General features: G+C 33.8%; 1 protein-coding gene across 2 annotated transcripts in view; it reads right to left on the bottom strand.

Moving 5' to 3' along the window:
- LOC134842438 (uncharacterized) overlaps positions 1 to 11,746 on the bottom strand; it is a 35,280-nt gene extending 23,534 nt beyond the window's left edge. For both annotated transcript variants that reach the window (XM_063858778.1, XM_063858777.1), the window contains exon 1: positions 11,519 to 11,746. In XM_063858778.1, the coding sequence (XP_063714848.1) occupies positions 11,519 to 11,679 (161 nt within the window). In that variant the 5' untranslated portion in view covers positions 11,680 to 11,746. The remainder of the gene's footprint in view (positions 1 to 11,518) is intronic.
- Between the last annotated feature and the right edge of the window lie 3,301 nt (positions 11,747 to 15,047).

Raw genomic sequence — 15,047 nt, 5'->3', positions numbered from 1 at the left:
TATTCTTTCTTTACGAAACCCTTGAAATGTAAAATTTGTCCACTTTTGCGGCGGTCAATGACAATGTTTAATTTTTGCTTATTTCTGCCGTTTTTATATTATGCCAATCTCAATACCCCAGTCCCGGGAAATGTTTACTTTCTTTCCAAATTTTAGATTACTGAAATCTGATTGCCTGATTTATATTTTCGCGCATTTGAACCTTCGGGCATTAGGGATTCCACCCAAAACAAGACCCGAATGTTCCGCCTGCCCTTTAAGAAAGGGGAATAATTGTTATGTAGATTAAGTTAGTAGAACTTTCGACCAATCAGAATGCACCAAACTTGGAACTATAAATAGAGCGCTCTAGTGCTAATTTGGTGGTTTTACTTATAGTGGTGTTAATTCTTCGTATACGACAATTCGCAACAAAGAGAACTCGTATAAATTAGCAATTAAGACAACTCGCAGAACGCGATAGCTCTCATTAAACTCGTAAGATCATCATTTAATTACCTCTAAAGTAAGACCCGTAATGCCCCACTAAATATCAGTTAATTTTTTTTAATGTACTCAAAACAATTATCGGTGAAACATATGAGTCTTTTTGTTCGTTTAACACCAAAGATTGAGTCCAAAACTTTGATTGCATTAATTGGTATATCGTCATTCATTTGGTTTTTAAATTGTTTTTACTCATTCGAATTATGTTGCAAATCACCACAACTCAGCGCGGGAAACGAATCTTTATCTTTGAAGATGAAGATGTTATGAAGTTCGATTTAATGAAAAAAGCGGGTTACCTTGGAGATGCTCAAGAAGACTTTGTAAATAACAAAGATTTTTTACACATGAAAAATTAAACCATTTAAATTCAGTGTTGCCTCATGAACGAGAAGTTGGAAAAAAAATTACTACAAGTGTCTTAACTTTTCCGCATTTGTTCAATTTAAATTTTCAACAAATTCGTTGAAGACATCGCAATTCTCATGGAATTTCAAACCACTCCGAGGAGGGAGAATTTTTTTACTCATGACTCGAAGATGGTAGATTCCGACCAGTTACTCGTGTTCACCACTGAGACAGATTTTGAACTTCTCGAGCGTTACACAGCTTGGTACGCTGATGGCACATTCAAAAAGTTGCTTCTCATTATTCAATCAAGTAAGTCATTTAACTGCTGTAATAAATAACTGCTCACTCCCTGGCTTACTTTCTGTTGCAGCGAAAAACTTAACAGCAATATCAACAATCATTTCGTGTGTTACTTGAACTTAACCCTTTATTAGAGCCAACAAAATTGTCATTGTTTTTGAAAAAGTGGAAACTTCTGCTTTCAAACTGAAAATCCCCTTAGCGCCCGTAAAAGGGTGCTTTTTTTCATTTTGCGCTGCTCAATTAATGAAAAGTTTAAGAATTAGGACTGGCAGTTGAATACAGAAAAGACAAAGACTTAAGGAACCAAGTGAAATCATTTATTGCGCTGGCTCTCATTCCTGAACGCGACTTGAAGTTGGCACTAGAAGCTCTCTGCGCAAAAGCAACTGAGAATGATAATCTTCATTCATGTGTCGATTATTTCGAAAAAAAAAACATGGCTGGGGGAACATTTACGTGGGTTTCTACGAAAAGATCCAGACCTCGAACCAGCTATATGGAATCATTTCAGCAATGCGATAAATGGAAATCAAAAATCCATTCGGTCAAAAGATGGCATAGAGGTTTCAATTAGTAACGGGTTATGCTCGCTTCACTGTATGAAAACTCATTCAGCAAATAAGGACGAAGCAAAGATTAAAGGAAAATTGCCTGATTTGTTTCAATTCGGGAGCAAAGCCCTATGTTTTTCTGCCTGAGATAGATTGGTTTCTTGAGGTAGATTAGTTTCGGTTCTGAGGTAGATTGGTTTCTTGTAGCTGGCTGATTGACAACAATTCATCTCATACGTAAGTCAACCGTAATTATTCGGTCTTTTAGTACTTATGATTTTTTTTCCACACTGTTCTTCGTTCATTAGAAAACTCATTGTTTTCTACCTTGGTCTTTCCCAGTATAAATTATTGCGAGAACACTGTAAATGTTCTAAATATGAACAATTGCAATAAGAGATATCAGAAACATTCACATCCAGATGAAAGGAAATTTTAGTTTTTTTTCGAGTCTTATACTAGTTGTCTGTTTCTGCGAATTGTCTTTTTCTTAATATTTTGCCAGTTGCCTTTTGATGCTAGTTGTCGCGGTACCGTAATTCTTTAGTAAGATACCATTAAGGGAATGTTCTAGTAGATCTCAAAATTTGCCTAGAATGCCATTTTTGTTCAGGGTTTGGAATGTCATTTGGTGACCAGTTAATTGACATTCTTTTTTCCTAACTAACGAGTTCTATTCAAACTTTCTAAAGTCTGGCACCAAAATGAATCGGAAAAATTGAAGCTTTTCAAATTGTAAGACAAAACAAAACACGAATGATCCAACTGCGCGAAGCCCTGAAAATTTCGATAGCATTTCATTTTTTGTTTCGTTTTTCCCTTAATTCATTTTCTTCTACGTTTTAAGCAAAATAAGAAGGGATATTCTTAGCGTATTTTAACGTAACCAATTTTTTCCTCCGCTTACGCGTGCTATTAAAACGCAGTATGTTGCGAGGTAATTATCCCAATTTCCAAGGCTGCATAATTTTTTGAAAAAAGATAGCAGGTGAAGTTTTGTTTATATATTTGATCTCCGGGCAACCATATATTTACGAAGTTTAAAAAAAATCGAAAAAGATTGAATAAAAACGACCCAAGCATAAAATTTTCCGCTCATTTTTAGAAAGTCAAAAAATCAATACAAACTTCGATACAAACAACTTCACTTGTTTTCACCAGGTTTTGAGACTGAGTTGTTTTTTTTCTCAAGTGGTTGCTTATAAGTAAGCTAGGTGCAGTCAAAAACCCTTCCAATAAATTCCTACTTGCTAATAGATTCAAGGGTTGTCGTTTCCCGCCAAGCCTGCCTGGTGTTTTCAAAAACAGTTCGTGCTTCAGTTCGCGTCTTTTTACATTTTCCCAACAAAAAATTAACAACGCGTCATTCAATGCTTAAACTAATTGTTCAAAGTACGTTTCCACAATTTTCCATCTATTATCATAATTCGACACTTCATGACTTGGGCGAAGTAAAGTACAACAAAACGGCTCGTATATCAGGTCAAAGCCTTGAATGTTCCGACTGCCCCTTAATCTATATCGACCAGTTTTGGGGAAAAAGTTGTTGAAAAACTAAAAATTTTGTACAATAACAAAGATCAAGTGTGAAAATTAACACGACCAATTAGCTAGCCTCTATTCAATTTGGAACGATTTTGTTGTGCGGGATAACCGGCCACGCATAAAAAATTCGCGTTACGCTTTCAGGATTAAGGATAAAATCTAGAACATGCACATGAATTAGTCCAGAGCATGGTCAAATTGGCACTTTTTATAACTCCCAAACCTTTGCAAAAAAGATTGGAGGCAAAATATGTTTTGAAATTTAATTTTAGGGAGTTATTATCTTCAATAGGACATAAAAATTCTGTTGTTAAAAACTGATATTTCGATCAACAAAAATTGAATGAGTAAACAAAAACGCACCAGACATAAATATTCCATTTTTACTTATTCAGTTTTCTTTTTTTTTGCGATTTTTTAATATTCAACGCATAATCACTTTACTCTATTCTTAGACCGACTTCTGAACAAGCCGAGCTTTGAGCCGATAGGAAGGTAGTCACTTTTCCCTCTGTACCTGTTTCTTTGTTTTTTTTCCTAGTCTGGGTAAAACTCTGGATTGTGTTTAAAAAAATTTCGAGCAGTTTACTTATAATTGTGAACAATTCATTTTAAGATGGTACTGAAATTTGATTGGCATTTAATTCTAACAAATCCGATTGAAACAAAATATCTTCAGATCAAGATGTTGAACTGTTAACTTTTGCTGAGCTCGCAACTAAGATTACGATTGATAGACTTTTGAAAACTTTTATACCATTCTGTCTCCCTTAAGATGCCTTTTTAGACAGAACTGGAAAAACTTGGGCGAAAAAAGAGAAGACCAATTGAATTATTTATTTTTGTTCAAAACCTCAATGAAGATTCATTTTGCAATTCTCCCTTAAAAAATTAAGAAAACTTGCAAGTAGACTAAGATCCAAAACAACAACTAGCACCAGTGTATAACGCAAAATGCTCATACCTTTGTCTTTGTCTCAAGCAGGCATCCCGGGCCAGCAAAGTTCCATGTAGTTTTTAGAATATGATCCTGATTGAACTAGCGGAAAAAACACCTCCTAATTTTTCGTTCCGGACTATGAGGAACATCCCCGTTACAAGAATTAAAGGGCATTTTTTTGCATTCATGTGACACTCTTATGCTTTCGAACGTTTTTGTTTATTTGAAACCGATTGATATAATTATAGGAGTGAGAAAATTTGTCGAATTGATTTGAACTTTTAGCTCCAAGGTGAGTCATAATGTTTCTCCTGTAAATAACTGTGTTAGTAAAATGACGATTGATGTGTTAAAATTGACTGAATGTTTCATTTGATATTTTTCGAGCTGTCTATTTTTGTTGTGACGATTTTGTCGTTGCCCCAAAAATTTAGTTAATATTTTTTGAGACCAGGTGTAGGCTTTCTCGTGGAAGTCTTGTGAATGACAAGCAATTATGCTTGTTTAGCTAACTGCATCTTAATAACACCTTTTGAACAGGTTTAGTCTGCTATTTGCATCTGTCTTTCAGTTGTGCCAGCAAAAAATCCGACAAAAATTGTATTTCTATGTCAATTTTTTGACTTTCGCTCTGTTTCGACTGTGCTCGACTTATGTTTCGACTTTCGCGACCTATTTTTTGACTTTCTCGACCAAAATTGGGTATTTTTCGACTTTGGGTTCGACTTAAAATAGCTCGTCCGCGGATTTTCAGTCGCAAAACTGCAAGTGCTCGACTTTAAAAGCCTAGACATAAGTCGAGAACCTCGACCCAGGAAGGAGGAATCGCCTTATCAATCTTTATAGACTAACTTATAGACTCAACACAAAGATATAATTTGGTTTCTCGTTGGCTATGACATTAGTTTCTAGTTGGCTAGGGTGTAAAATACTCGTTTCTGATCGACTGAAAACTCCATTTTCCAACAAAATTAACATCCGCTCTTCTAAAGTGTTCTAGGGATAAGGATGCTAAGTTGGTCTAGAGGATGTCAACGTCCCGAGAATTTGAGACTAAACTCAAATATGGCAAGAATGTTTTTTATTTCGGTAGAACAGATTTGCTTTTAGTGGCTCGCTTCTCAGACTTTGGCGATGAATTCGAAAAACAATTTTCCTGGACGTCGACGCTGACGTTGGCCAAAACCGGGTTGATAAAACCAGTAACTTTCATCAACTATTCGCACATAACTGATATATGCTAACTTGGTCTTCACTTAATTGACATAAGTTTCAAGAATTCTACTTTTCACCTCACAATTGATTGTTTTGCAACCCCGAAAATTAATGACGATACTGAAAAACTTCCCTCAAGCGAACTACGTTTTAAAATTTTCAGGAAATCAGAGCTACGGCATCACGTGTGTTTTCTGATTGTCCCGCAAAAGTGATCGAAATTATTCATTTCAAAAACCGGCCAGTTATTGCATCAAAACTAAAAAAAAGAGAATTACCAGTTGCAAATAGCACAGAAGCTATCGTCCTCAGTCATTTTTAAAACAAAACTCATTAAAAAAAAAACAATTTTTTGCGCTTGCTTCACATTTTTCGTAGTTTTTTGGGCCATGGTTAGAAGAGAGAAAATATTGAAATATAGAGGTTTTAACTAATTACAGTGTTCAGCCAACTACAAGGTTACAACCAAGTACATGGATCAATATACACGCTTCAACATCAAAATGTTATAGAAAAAGCTTTAATGAGATATATTACTCGTCAATATCTGAGATTTTTTGTAGTACAAGAACTAACGTGAGGAAAAAGACAAGAAAAATTATCGTAGTATAAGTACTAACGTAGAGAAAAAGACAAAAAACGCAACTAAAGACAAATTTCCTTCTCAGTTTGTCGTTCAAGCTAACTAAAAATCAAAAAACGATAACTAGAGTTGAAACTTCAGTGTTTTGTATTTCCATTATAAAAGTAAAAAACAGAAAAACCACGAGTTAATCAATTGGTTACTAAAACAGAACGCTTTCTATCTTGTAAACAACTCTCGACGAAAGTTTGCCAGACCCAACATAAGAAAAACTGAAGATGGTAAGTCTGAATTTACTTCGGAGTTGAAAAACAAGTCTGATTTTTTTTATTCAGTTTGTTTTGAAAAAAAGTTTAACAAAACGCAACCTGTTTAGTCTTCGCAAAAAATAATACCAATGAATAAAATTATTTAAAATGATCGCAAATTTTGAAAATTCTTCTTTTTTTCTACCCCGCATATGATAAAGAAAAAAGTGAACATTATTTTTTTTCAATAAAAATCACTAAAGGTCAAGTTGGCATCTGTAATAAATTGAATGTTTTGAGATAATTAGCTATCCAATAGCTAATTTGGTCAATCAATTAAACATCTATGGACATTCTCCAGACGTGGGCAAATAAGCCAAAATTCTAGTTTTTTATAAAAAAGGTTCTTACAAGGACTCACTAAATTTTAGACCTTAAAAGCTTGCTTTCATCAATAAGCATAGTGTTTCGAGCTTTGTTAACAAGCTTAACATTCGTAACATAAGCTGAACAATTTGAATCCTGAAAACTTGCTCATGTACCCACGCTATCATTGCAGCAACATAAATTGAGCGATCATCCAAAAATTTGAAAAAAAAATAAGAATTGCATGACTTATAAAATTCGAAGAAGCATTTGACATCATTGATTATACTATGCTGATTGAAAAACTAAAAAAACTGTGGTTTTTGTGGCACCTTCGACAATCTAACACAATTATACTTACCTAATCGTTATCAATAGGTATCTTCAAAAAACAGTAGAATTCAAATACACTAGATTAAATACGGTCTTCCACGGAGCTCTGAACTTAGACCGCTGCTAGTTTTAAAGTACCTTAAAGACCTGCCTATAATTTCAAAAAGCAAACAATGTATAATTTTGCGAATAATTCAATTTGCTTTGCAGAAATAAAAAAAATAGGCGCACCACAAAAATTTTAAAAATACATTTATGGTGCTCAGTCAAAAAACACAACAGATAAAACAAAAAAATTAAGGTCGCCAACTTTGTTTTCCGACCAAAACTGGCGGCTTCAACTTGTTTGTTTTAAATGTTATTTTATGACTTAGCACCATAAGTAAATTTTTCATTTTTTTTGGTAGTGCGCAGTATCTATGGGACGAGAAAAAGGACTATGTAGGTAGTTTCAAAGGTTTGGGCGTCGTAATAGACAATTAATTAAATTTTCATCAGCAAGTTGACACTCTTTGCCAAAAAAAGGATTTTCAACGGCATAATAAACTCAGCAAGGAAAGTTTTTTCTGGAAAACTCCTCCTGAAAATGCCCGCTAGTTCTTTTGATGTTTAAGCATAAGGCTTTTTGTCAGAAATTACTGCAAAGAATTTTAAAAGTGTAAAAAGAACATTCAGAGCTCTGTTATTCAAAAAAATATAGTTGTAAACTGTAATGTCATTAATTCTTGAAATCAAAACTGTCTTTGAAATCTTTTGTGATTAGCTACATAAAGAAACTATTAATCAGTTGCTTATGAAATCTCCACTCACTCTTCTAAACGAAGAACGATTTCCACAAAAGAGATGCCCAAGAGTTCGTGAATAAAAATCCTTTGATTTACAACTGGTAAGGACAAATTGGCTCCACAGGTCGTTCAGCCAGAAGTTTTTTAAGAAAGTTTTAGAAGTTTTTGTCCTCAAACAATTGCTACCTCAAACTTATAGACTCAAACTTATAGACTCAACACAAAGGTTTATTTGGTTTTTCGTTGGCTAAGACAGTAGTTTCTAGTTGGCTAGGGTGTAAAATACTTGTTTCTGATAGACTGAAAACTCCATTTTCCAACAAAATTAACATCCGCTTTTCTAAAGTGTTCTAGGGATAAGGATGCTAAGTTGGTCTAGAGGATGTCAACGTCCCGAGAATTTGAGACTAAACTCAAATATGGCAAGAATGTTTTTCATTTCGGTAGAACAGATTTGCTTTTAGTGGCTCGCTTCTCAGACTTTGGCGATGAATTCAAAAAACAAGTTTCCTGAACGTTGACGTTGACGTAGGCCAAAACCGGGTTGATAAAACCAGTAACATTCATCAATTATTCGCACATAACTGATATATGCTAACTTGCTCTTCACTTAATTGACATAAGTTTCAAGAATTCTACTTTTCAACTCACAATTGATATTTTTGCAACCCCGAAAATTAATGACGATAATGAATACGTTCCTCAAGCGAATAAATCCAGACTACGCTTTAAAATTTTCAGGAAATCAGAGCTACGGCATCACGTGTGTTTTCTGATTGTCCCACAAAACTGATCGAAATTATTCATTTCAAAAACCGGCCAGTTATTGCATCAAAACTAAAAAAAAAGAGAATTACCAGTTGCAAATAGCACAGAAGCTATCGTCCTTAGTCATTTTTAAAACAAAACTCATTTAGAAAAAAAAAAACAATTTTTTGCGCTTGCTTCACATTTTTCGTAGTTTTTTGGGCCATGGTTAGAAGAGAGAAAATATTGAAATATAGAGGTTTTAACTAATTACAGTGTTCAGCCAACTACAAGGTTACAACCAAGTACATGGATCAATATACACGCTTCAACATCAAAATGTTATAGAAAAAGCTTTAATGAGATATATTACTCGTCATTATCTGAGATTTTTTGTAATACAAGAACTAACGTGAGGAAAAAGACAAGAAAAATTATCGTAGTATAAGAACTAACGTAGAGAAAAAGACAAAAAACGCAACTGAAGACAAATTTCCTTCTCAGTTTGTCGTTCAAGCTAACTAAAAATCAAAAAATGATAACTAGAGTTGAAAATTCAGTGTTTTGTATTTCCATTGTAAAAGTAAAAAACAGAAAAACCACGAGTTAATCAATTAGTTACTAAAACAGAACGCTTTCTATCTTGTAAACAACTCTCGACGAAAGTTTGCCAGACCCAACATAAGAAAAACTGAAGATGGTAAGTCTGAATTTACTTCGGAGTTGAAAAACAAGTCTGATTTTTTTTAATTCAGTTTGTTTTGAAAAAAAGGTTAACAAAACGCAACCTGTTTAGTCTTCGCAAAAAATAATACCAATGAGAAAAATTATTTAAAATGATCGCAAATTTTGAAAATTCTTCTTTTTTTCTACCCCGCATATGATAAGGAAAAAAGTGAACATTATTTTTTTTCAATAAAAATTATCTAATGGTCAAGTTGGCATCTGTAATAAATTAAATGTTTTGAGATAATTAGCTATCCAATAGCTAATTTGTTCAATCAATTAAAAATCTATGGTCATTCTCCAGACGTGGGCAAATAAGCCAAAATTCTAGTTTTTTATAAAATAGGTTCTTACAAGGACTCACTAAATTTTAGACCTTAAAAGCTTGCTTTCATCAATAAGCATAGTGTTTCGAACTTTGTTAACAAGCTTAACATTCGTAACATAATTTGAACAATTTGAATCCTGAAAATTTGCTCATGTACCCACGCTATCATTGCAGCAACATAAATTGAGCGATCATCCAAAAATTTGAAAAAAAAATAAGAATTGCATGACTTATAAAATTCCAAGAAGCATTTGACATCATTGATTATTTTATGCTGATTGAAAAACTAAAAAAACTGTGGTTTTTGTGGTACCTTCGACAATTTAACACAATTATACTTACCTAATCGTTATTATTAGGTATCTTCAAAAAAAAGTAGAATTCAAATACACTACAGATTAAATGCGGTCTTCCACGGAGCTCTGAACTTAGACCGCTGCTAGTTTTAAAGTACCTTAAAGACCTGCCTATAATTTCAAAAAGCAAACAATGTATAATTTTGCGAATAATTCAAACTGCTTTGCACAAATAAAAAAAAATAGGCGCACCACAAAAATTTTACAAATACATTTATGGTGCTCAGTCAAAAAACACAACAGATAAAACAAAAAAATTAAGGTCGCCAACTTTGTTTTCCGACCAAAACTGGCGGCTTCAACTTGTTTGTTTTAAATGTTATTTTATGACTTAGCACCATAAGTAAATTTTTCATTTTTTTTGGTAGTGCGCAGTATCTATGGGACGAGAAAAAGGACTATGTAGGTAGTTTCAAAGGTTTGGGCGTCGTAATAGACAATTAATTAAATTTTCATCAGCAAGTTGACACTCTTTGCCAAAAAAAGGATTTTCAACGGCATAATAAACTCAGCAAGGAAAGTTTTTTCTGGAAAACTCCTCCTGAAAATGCCCGCTAGTTCTTTTGATGTTTAAGCATAAGGCTTTTTGTCAGAAATTACTGCAAAGAATTTTAAAAGTGTAAAAAGAACATTCAGAGCTCTATTATTCAAAAAAATATAGTTGGAAACTGTAATGTCATTAATTCTTGAACTCAAAATCAAAACTGTCTTTGAAATCTTTTGTGATCAGCTACATAAAGAAACTATTGATCAGTTGCTTATGAAATCTCCACTCACTTTTCTAAACGAAGAACGATTTCCACAAAAGAGATGCCCAAGAGTTCGTGAATAAAAATCCTTTGATTTACAACTGGTAAGGACAAATTGGCTCCACAGGTCGTTCAGCCAGAAGTTTTTTAAGAAAGTTTTAGAAGTTTTTGTCCTCAAACAATTGCTACCTGATAAGTTAAAGCAGTTATGGATATAGGAAATTAAAAATTACATATACAAAATTATGAGAAGTTTTCATATAGATAAATCCGATTTACGTGCAATCATGCTCGTGTTTTTTGTTTTCCAGGGTCTCGCCTCGATAAACCTCAGGGGTCGTGCACGATCTGTGTGAGTTAAATAAAATACTCTATACGTATATTTTTCTCTTTAAATAACTGAAACTCAATTTTTTTAAGGAAAAGAACTTTCTTTGTACTTGCTTTTAATTGTTAAACTAAAGCATTTTTTATTTCGTGCTGTGTGTTATCCTACTGCCCACTTTATTCTTACTCTAGAAGGAAAGTTCAATCAATCAAAAAATAATGTATTATTTGGTGAAAGCATGCTAGAGTTTAGTATCTTACTCTTGGGTGTATAGGATAAATGAAATTGAAAAAAAAATGAAATTTAAAAACAAAAAATAATAAAATTCAAGTTTATGCGTGGGTAGGGGGGTAACAGAAAATAAGTCTAAAACACACAGATTTTCGAGTCCCGCGTGGAGTTAGGAACCTCAATGTATACATCTTAAGCGAAACTTTGCCAAAAAATTGTAAGCCAGATTTTCGAAGTGCATGATGGCTACGCATTGTGAACTCTTTTTTTATTTTAGCAGTGATTCAATTAAAATAACTTAGCAAGAAAGAGGGGAACGGGTAAAGTGGGACTCGTGTGTTTTTTACCTTGTTTTCATAGAAAAGTAATCTCCAATTTTTTTTCCAGTGAAGATAAGGACGATAAAATGACGCTGAATTTTCTTCAAACAGGTACAGATAACATTTAACGATGCAGCTGCTACACCAACGTAAAAACAGAAAAACGACGTTGTGTAATAAATTTGCATCAAATACCGTTTACCAAAGTACGAGTTTATGCTCAACTAAGAAAAGTTTGTTACAGACGAGATAATTCTTTGTTCTAAGTTAAGACGATTTTTTAAACCAAAACAATAATAGTTCTACACAAAGAAAATGAGACGAGAATTAAAATTATTATCAAAAATCAGTTAAAAATAGAGCAAATTAGACTATGCGTGATGATTATTGGTGCTCTGATGCGTAAAAAGAACAGAAACAAAAGCCATGTTTTATTTTATTGTCTGAATCAATCAGCTCTTGATCAGACATTCTTTCTTGGACTTTTTTAAAAAAAAAAGTCAACATCGTGTGGAGCATCTTAACATCTCAAACTCAAAGTCTATAGAAGCGCTAATGTTAAAATTGCGTAAAGGTGCTATGGGGTCAAGCAAGGACGTAATATTAGCTTTTCAAGGACGCTAAAATCTATTTGCAGTTCAATTATATAGTAGCGCGGTTGAGCTCTGGGACACATTTTTGGTGGCGGCAACATAAACCTAGGTGGATGGTTGGCCAAATTCGAAGGCTCTGAAAATGGTTGGCCAATTTCAGTTGCTCAAAGTAAGTGTTCTGGAGGCTGTAGCAGATTTTTTAGCAGACTAAGCAGAATTTTTCCAGCAGAATGCGATTAAAAAAATCAAAAATGAACATAACGTGCGACTCATCAAAAACTTTCATGAAATCTGGATAATATGGACCGGCCTATTAGCATGAGTACTGATTAGGGCACCAATGTAACAAAATGCAGTGCACTTACTCTCTATTTTAGGTTTTGCCTAGTCAAATTTATTAACTAAATAAAATAGCGTGCTTATTAAAAAAACTAAATTCGAAATGTGTAATTTTTTCGTCAATATGAAAACAGGCATCGAAGTATGTTACAATGGTATCACTTCACATATGTAATTGTGATTTAATTTTTCTTGAAGACATCTGACAATCAGTTTCCAATCTTAAACAAACCTGGACCTGAAAGTTTTCACAAAATCTGTGTTTAAATGTAAATTTTTTCAAGTACAGAAAATTAATTCCCAATTTTTTGTTTGAGCAATTTTCAACATTTCAACACCTCATGGTTTGTTTTCATGACATTTAAAATCTAAACTGCTTAAAACCACTACTCATTAAACCACTTTTAAAAATTTAAGGCCCTTGCTATCCTTATAAAGAAAAAAACCTAGTTCAAAAGGGACATCGGCAATATCAAAGAAGGAAATCAGATAATTTAACGCCAGTTAAAGCCGTGCGCTTTTTCAATCCAAAACAAGCAAACTCGGAATGAATTTCAGAGGCTCCCTTATTAATTAAATTTGAAACAAAGTTCAATAAAAGTCAAGTGATTTCATAGATAATTTCAACTAGCACGAGACACTAGAAGCTGGTGGTTTATACAAATCGTAAAGCTGTATAAATCAATGAAAAAATTCAATCCCATCTCTAAACCTAGTAACCGACCCTTTTGTTTGAATTTTTTTGAATTGCTGGCTCAAAAAAGCAAGGCTTAAAGGTGTTACCAAGCTCATAGTGTCAAGCGAGCATCACATCATGAACGCAATTGTCTTGGATAAAATTGCTAGCTGCACGAGTCAATGTATGGTATTTATGACGAATCCGAAATTATCCCACGAGACATTATTTAAAAAACAGCTGAGTAACAAATGTTGATAAAAAAGTGTTCGTTAGAATTGATAGAAAATGTTAAGCGTATTTGTAAAACTTACATCTGCTAAACAAATTGATATCTTTTATAGAGCGTTTTGACCAATCCGTGCTTTTTAACAGGTTCAAGATGAATTAGTAAAACACGGGTATAGACTAAGCTTCTCATGAGGTTAACTGACGATTTCTTTTTAAAGAGTGAAAAATAATTTCTGGTTCTCAGTGAACTTAAAGAACTAAGACTTGATTGTTTAATCGAATAGGAAACTGACTTGTATTGTAGCCTCTTTGTAGTAATTAGAACATAGTTGAAAGATTCCGGAGGGAAAAAGAGCCCGGCCTGAGGACACGAAGTGCCCGAGTGCGGCTCTTTTGCCCGAGGCCATCTTCAACTATGTTCTAACTGTTGAAGAGTATGTTTTTGCTCTTTTTGAGGGAAAGATGCCGGAAAATTGTGAAAGAACCCGGAAAAATGCGCGAAATTATGCAAATGATTTCTTTTTTCCTTCATGCGGTCTAATATTTCTTTTTTTATTCGTGCCTTGTCGTGAAAGAACATGTGTGAAAGAGCAAAAACATACTCTTCTTTTTCTGCGGGCTAAGTCAATTACAAATATATATTTCTGACTTCAGTTATCACGATTCAATTCATTACAGATTCAAGAAGGGCTTTATACCGAATTACAGGCATAATTATTTAAAATTAGAGTAGAAAAATCCTTTAGCAAAATAATTTGCAGTATAAGTTGCCAAAGTGTATACGAATTTTTTAATGAGGAGAAACTACTGCACGTTTAACGATTCTAGGGATTTTAGCGGACGGCTTTTTTTAAAGCAAACTCAGAACAGTTATAAACTCAGAACAGTTATAAAGTTTGAAGTTAGAACTTCAAACGCGGCATTGGTGATTAGCGACCGCTTCATCTCAACAAAAGTGTTATTGTTCGCGTAAATCTTTATTTTGCCGTTAATTTAGACTGTTGTGTTTTTGAAGTTGATAGTTTTGTTGATAAATCGTGAGATAATTGTTTTAATTGGGAAGCTTGGCCTCAGACTGAGCGTTTTTTTTGAGCCTGTCAATCAATCATTCATCCTTTTATTACGTTGGTCTGCTAAAAGACTCATTTTTCACTTTTTATGCTAAAAGATTGGTCTGCTAAACGATCGGTCCCCACGTTAAACAATGAATGCTTGATAACACACATGTAATTGGATGCAAGGGTAAACTTGGATGCGTAAGTACATTGTCATCATTGAACAAAAAGAGCAAGGTGGAGTCAAAACTGATATGATTTAATTGAATCGTCAACATAAGACTTGCTTCCGCAAGGTTTTGTACAGCAGCATAAAAATTGACCGTTGTAAGTTTCATAGAAATTAATCAACGAAAGAAACGGAAACTTTGTTTTCTTTTTTTTTATACAGATATAGCCAGGGCCGGATTTAGAGGGGAAGGGGGGCGGACGCCCTCCTCCCCTCATGGATTCGGCCCCTTTCCAACCCAAAGGCTCCCCTTTGAACTATTTTGAGACATCCATTTTTTGCTGACGGACCCTAAAATTTTTCTAAAGGTGCCTTCGGCTCAAATATATACTAATATTAAGGGGGGATCGCGCGCCAAAAAACGCAATTTTTAGGTAAAATTTTTTCAAAAGTGCCTAAAAACGCTGTTTTGGAATGTTTTTTGAAATTTTGC

Source organism: Symsagittifera roscoffensis, chromosome 3 (genome assembly GCF_963678635.1).
Source record: "Symsagittifera roscoffensis chromosome 3, txSymRosc1.1, whole genome shotgun sequence".
Taxonomy (NCBI): Eukaryota; Metazoa; Xenacoelomorpha; order Acoela; family Convolutidae; genus Symsagittifera; species Symsagittifera roscoffensis.
The sequence above is the reverse complement of the archived record's forward strand: the minus strand, read 5'-3'. Positions and strand labels throughout refer to the sequence as shown.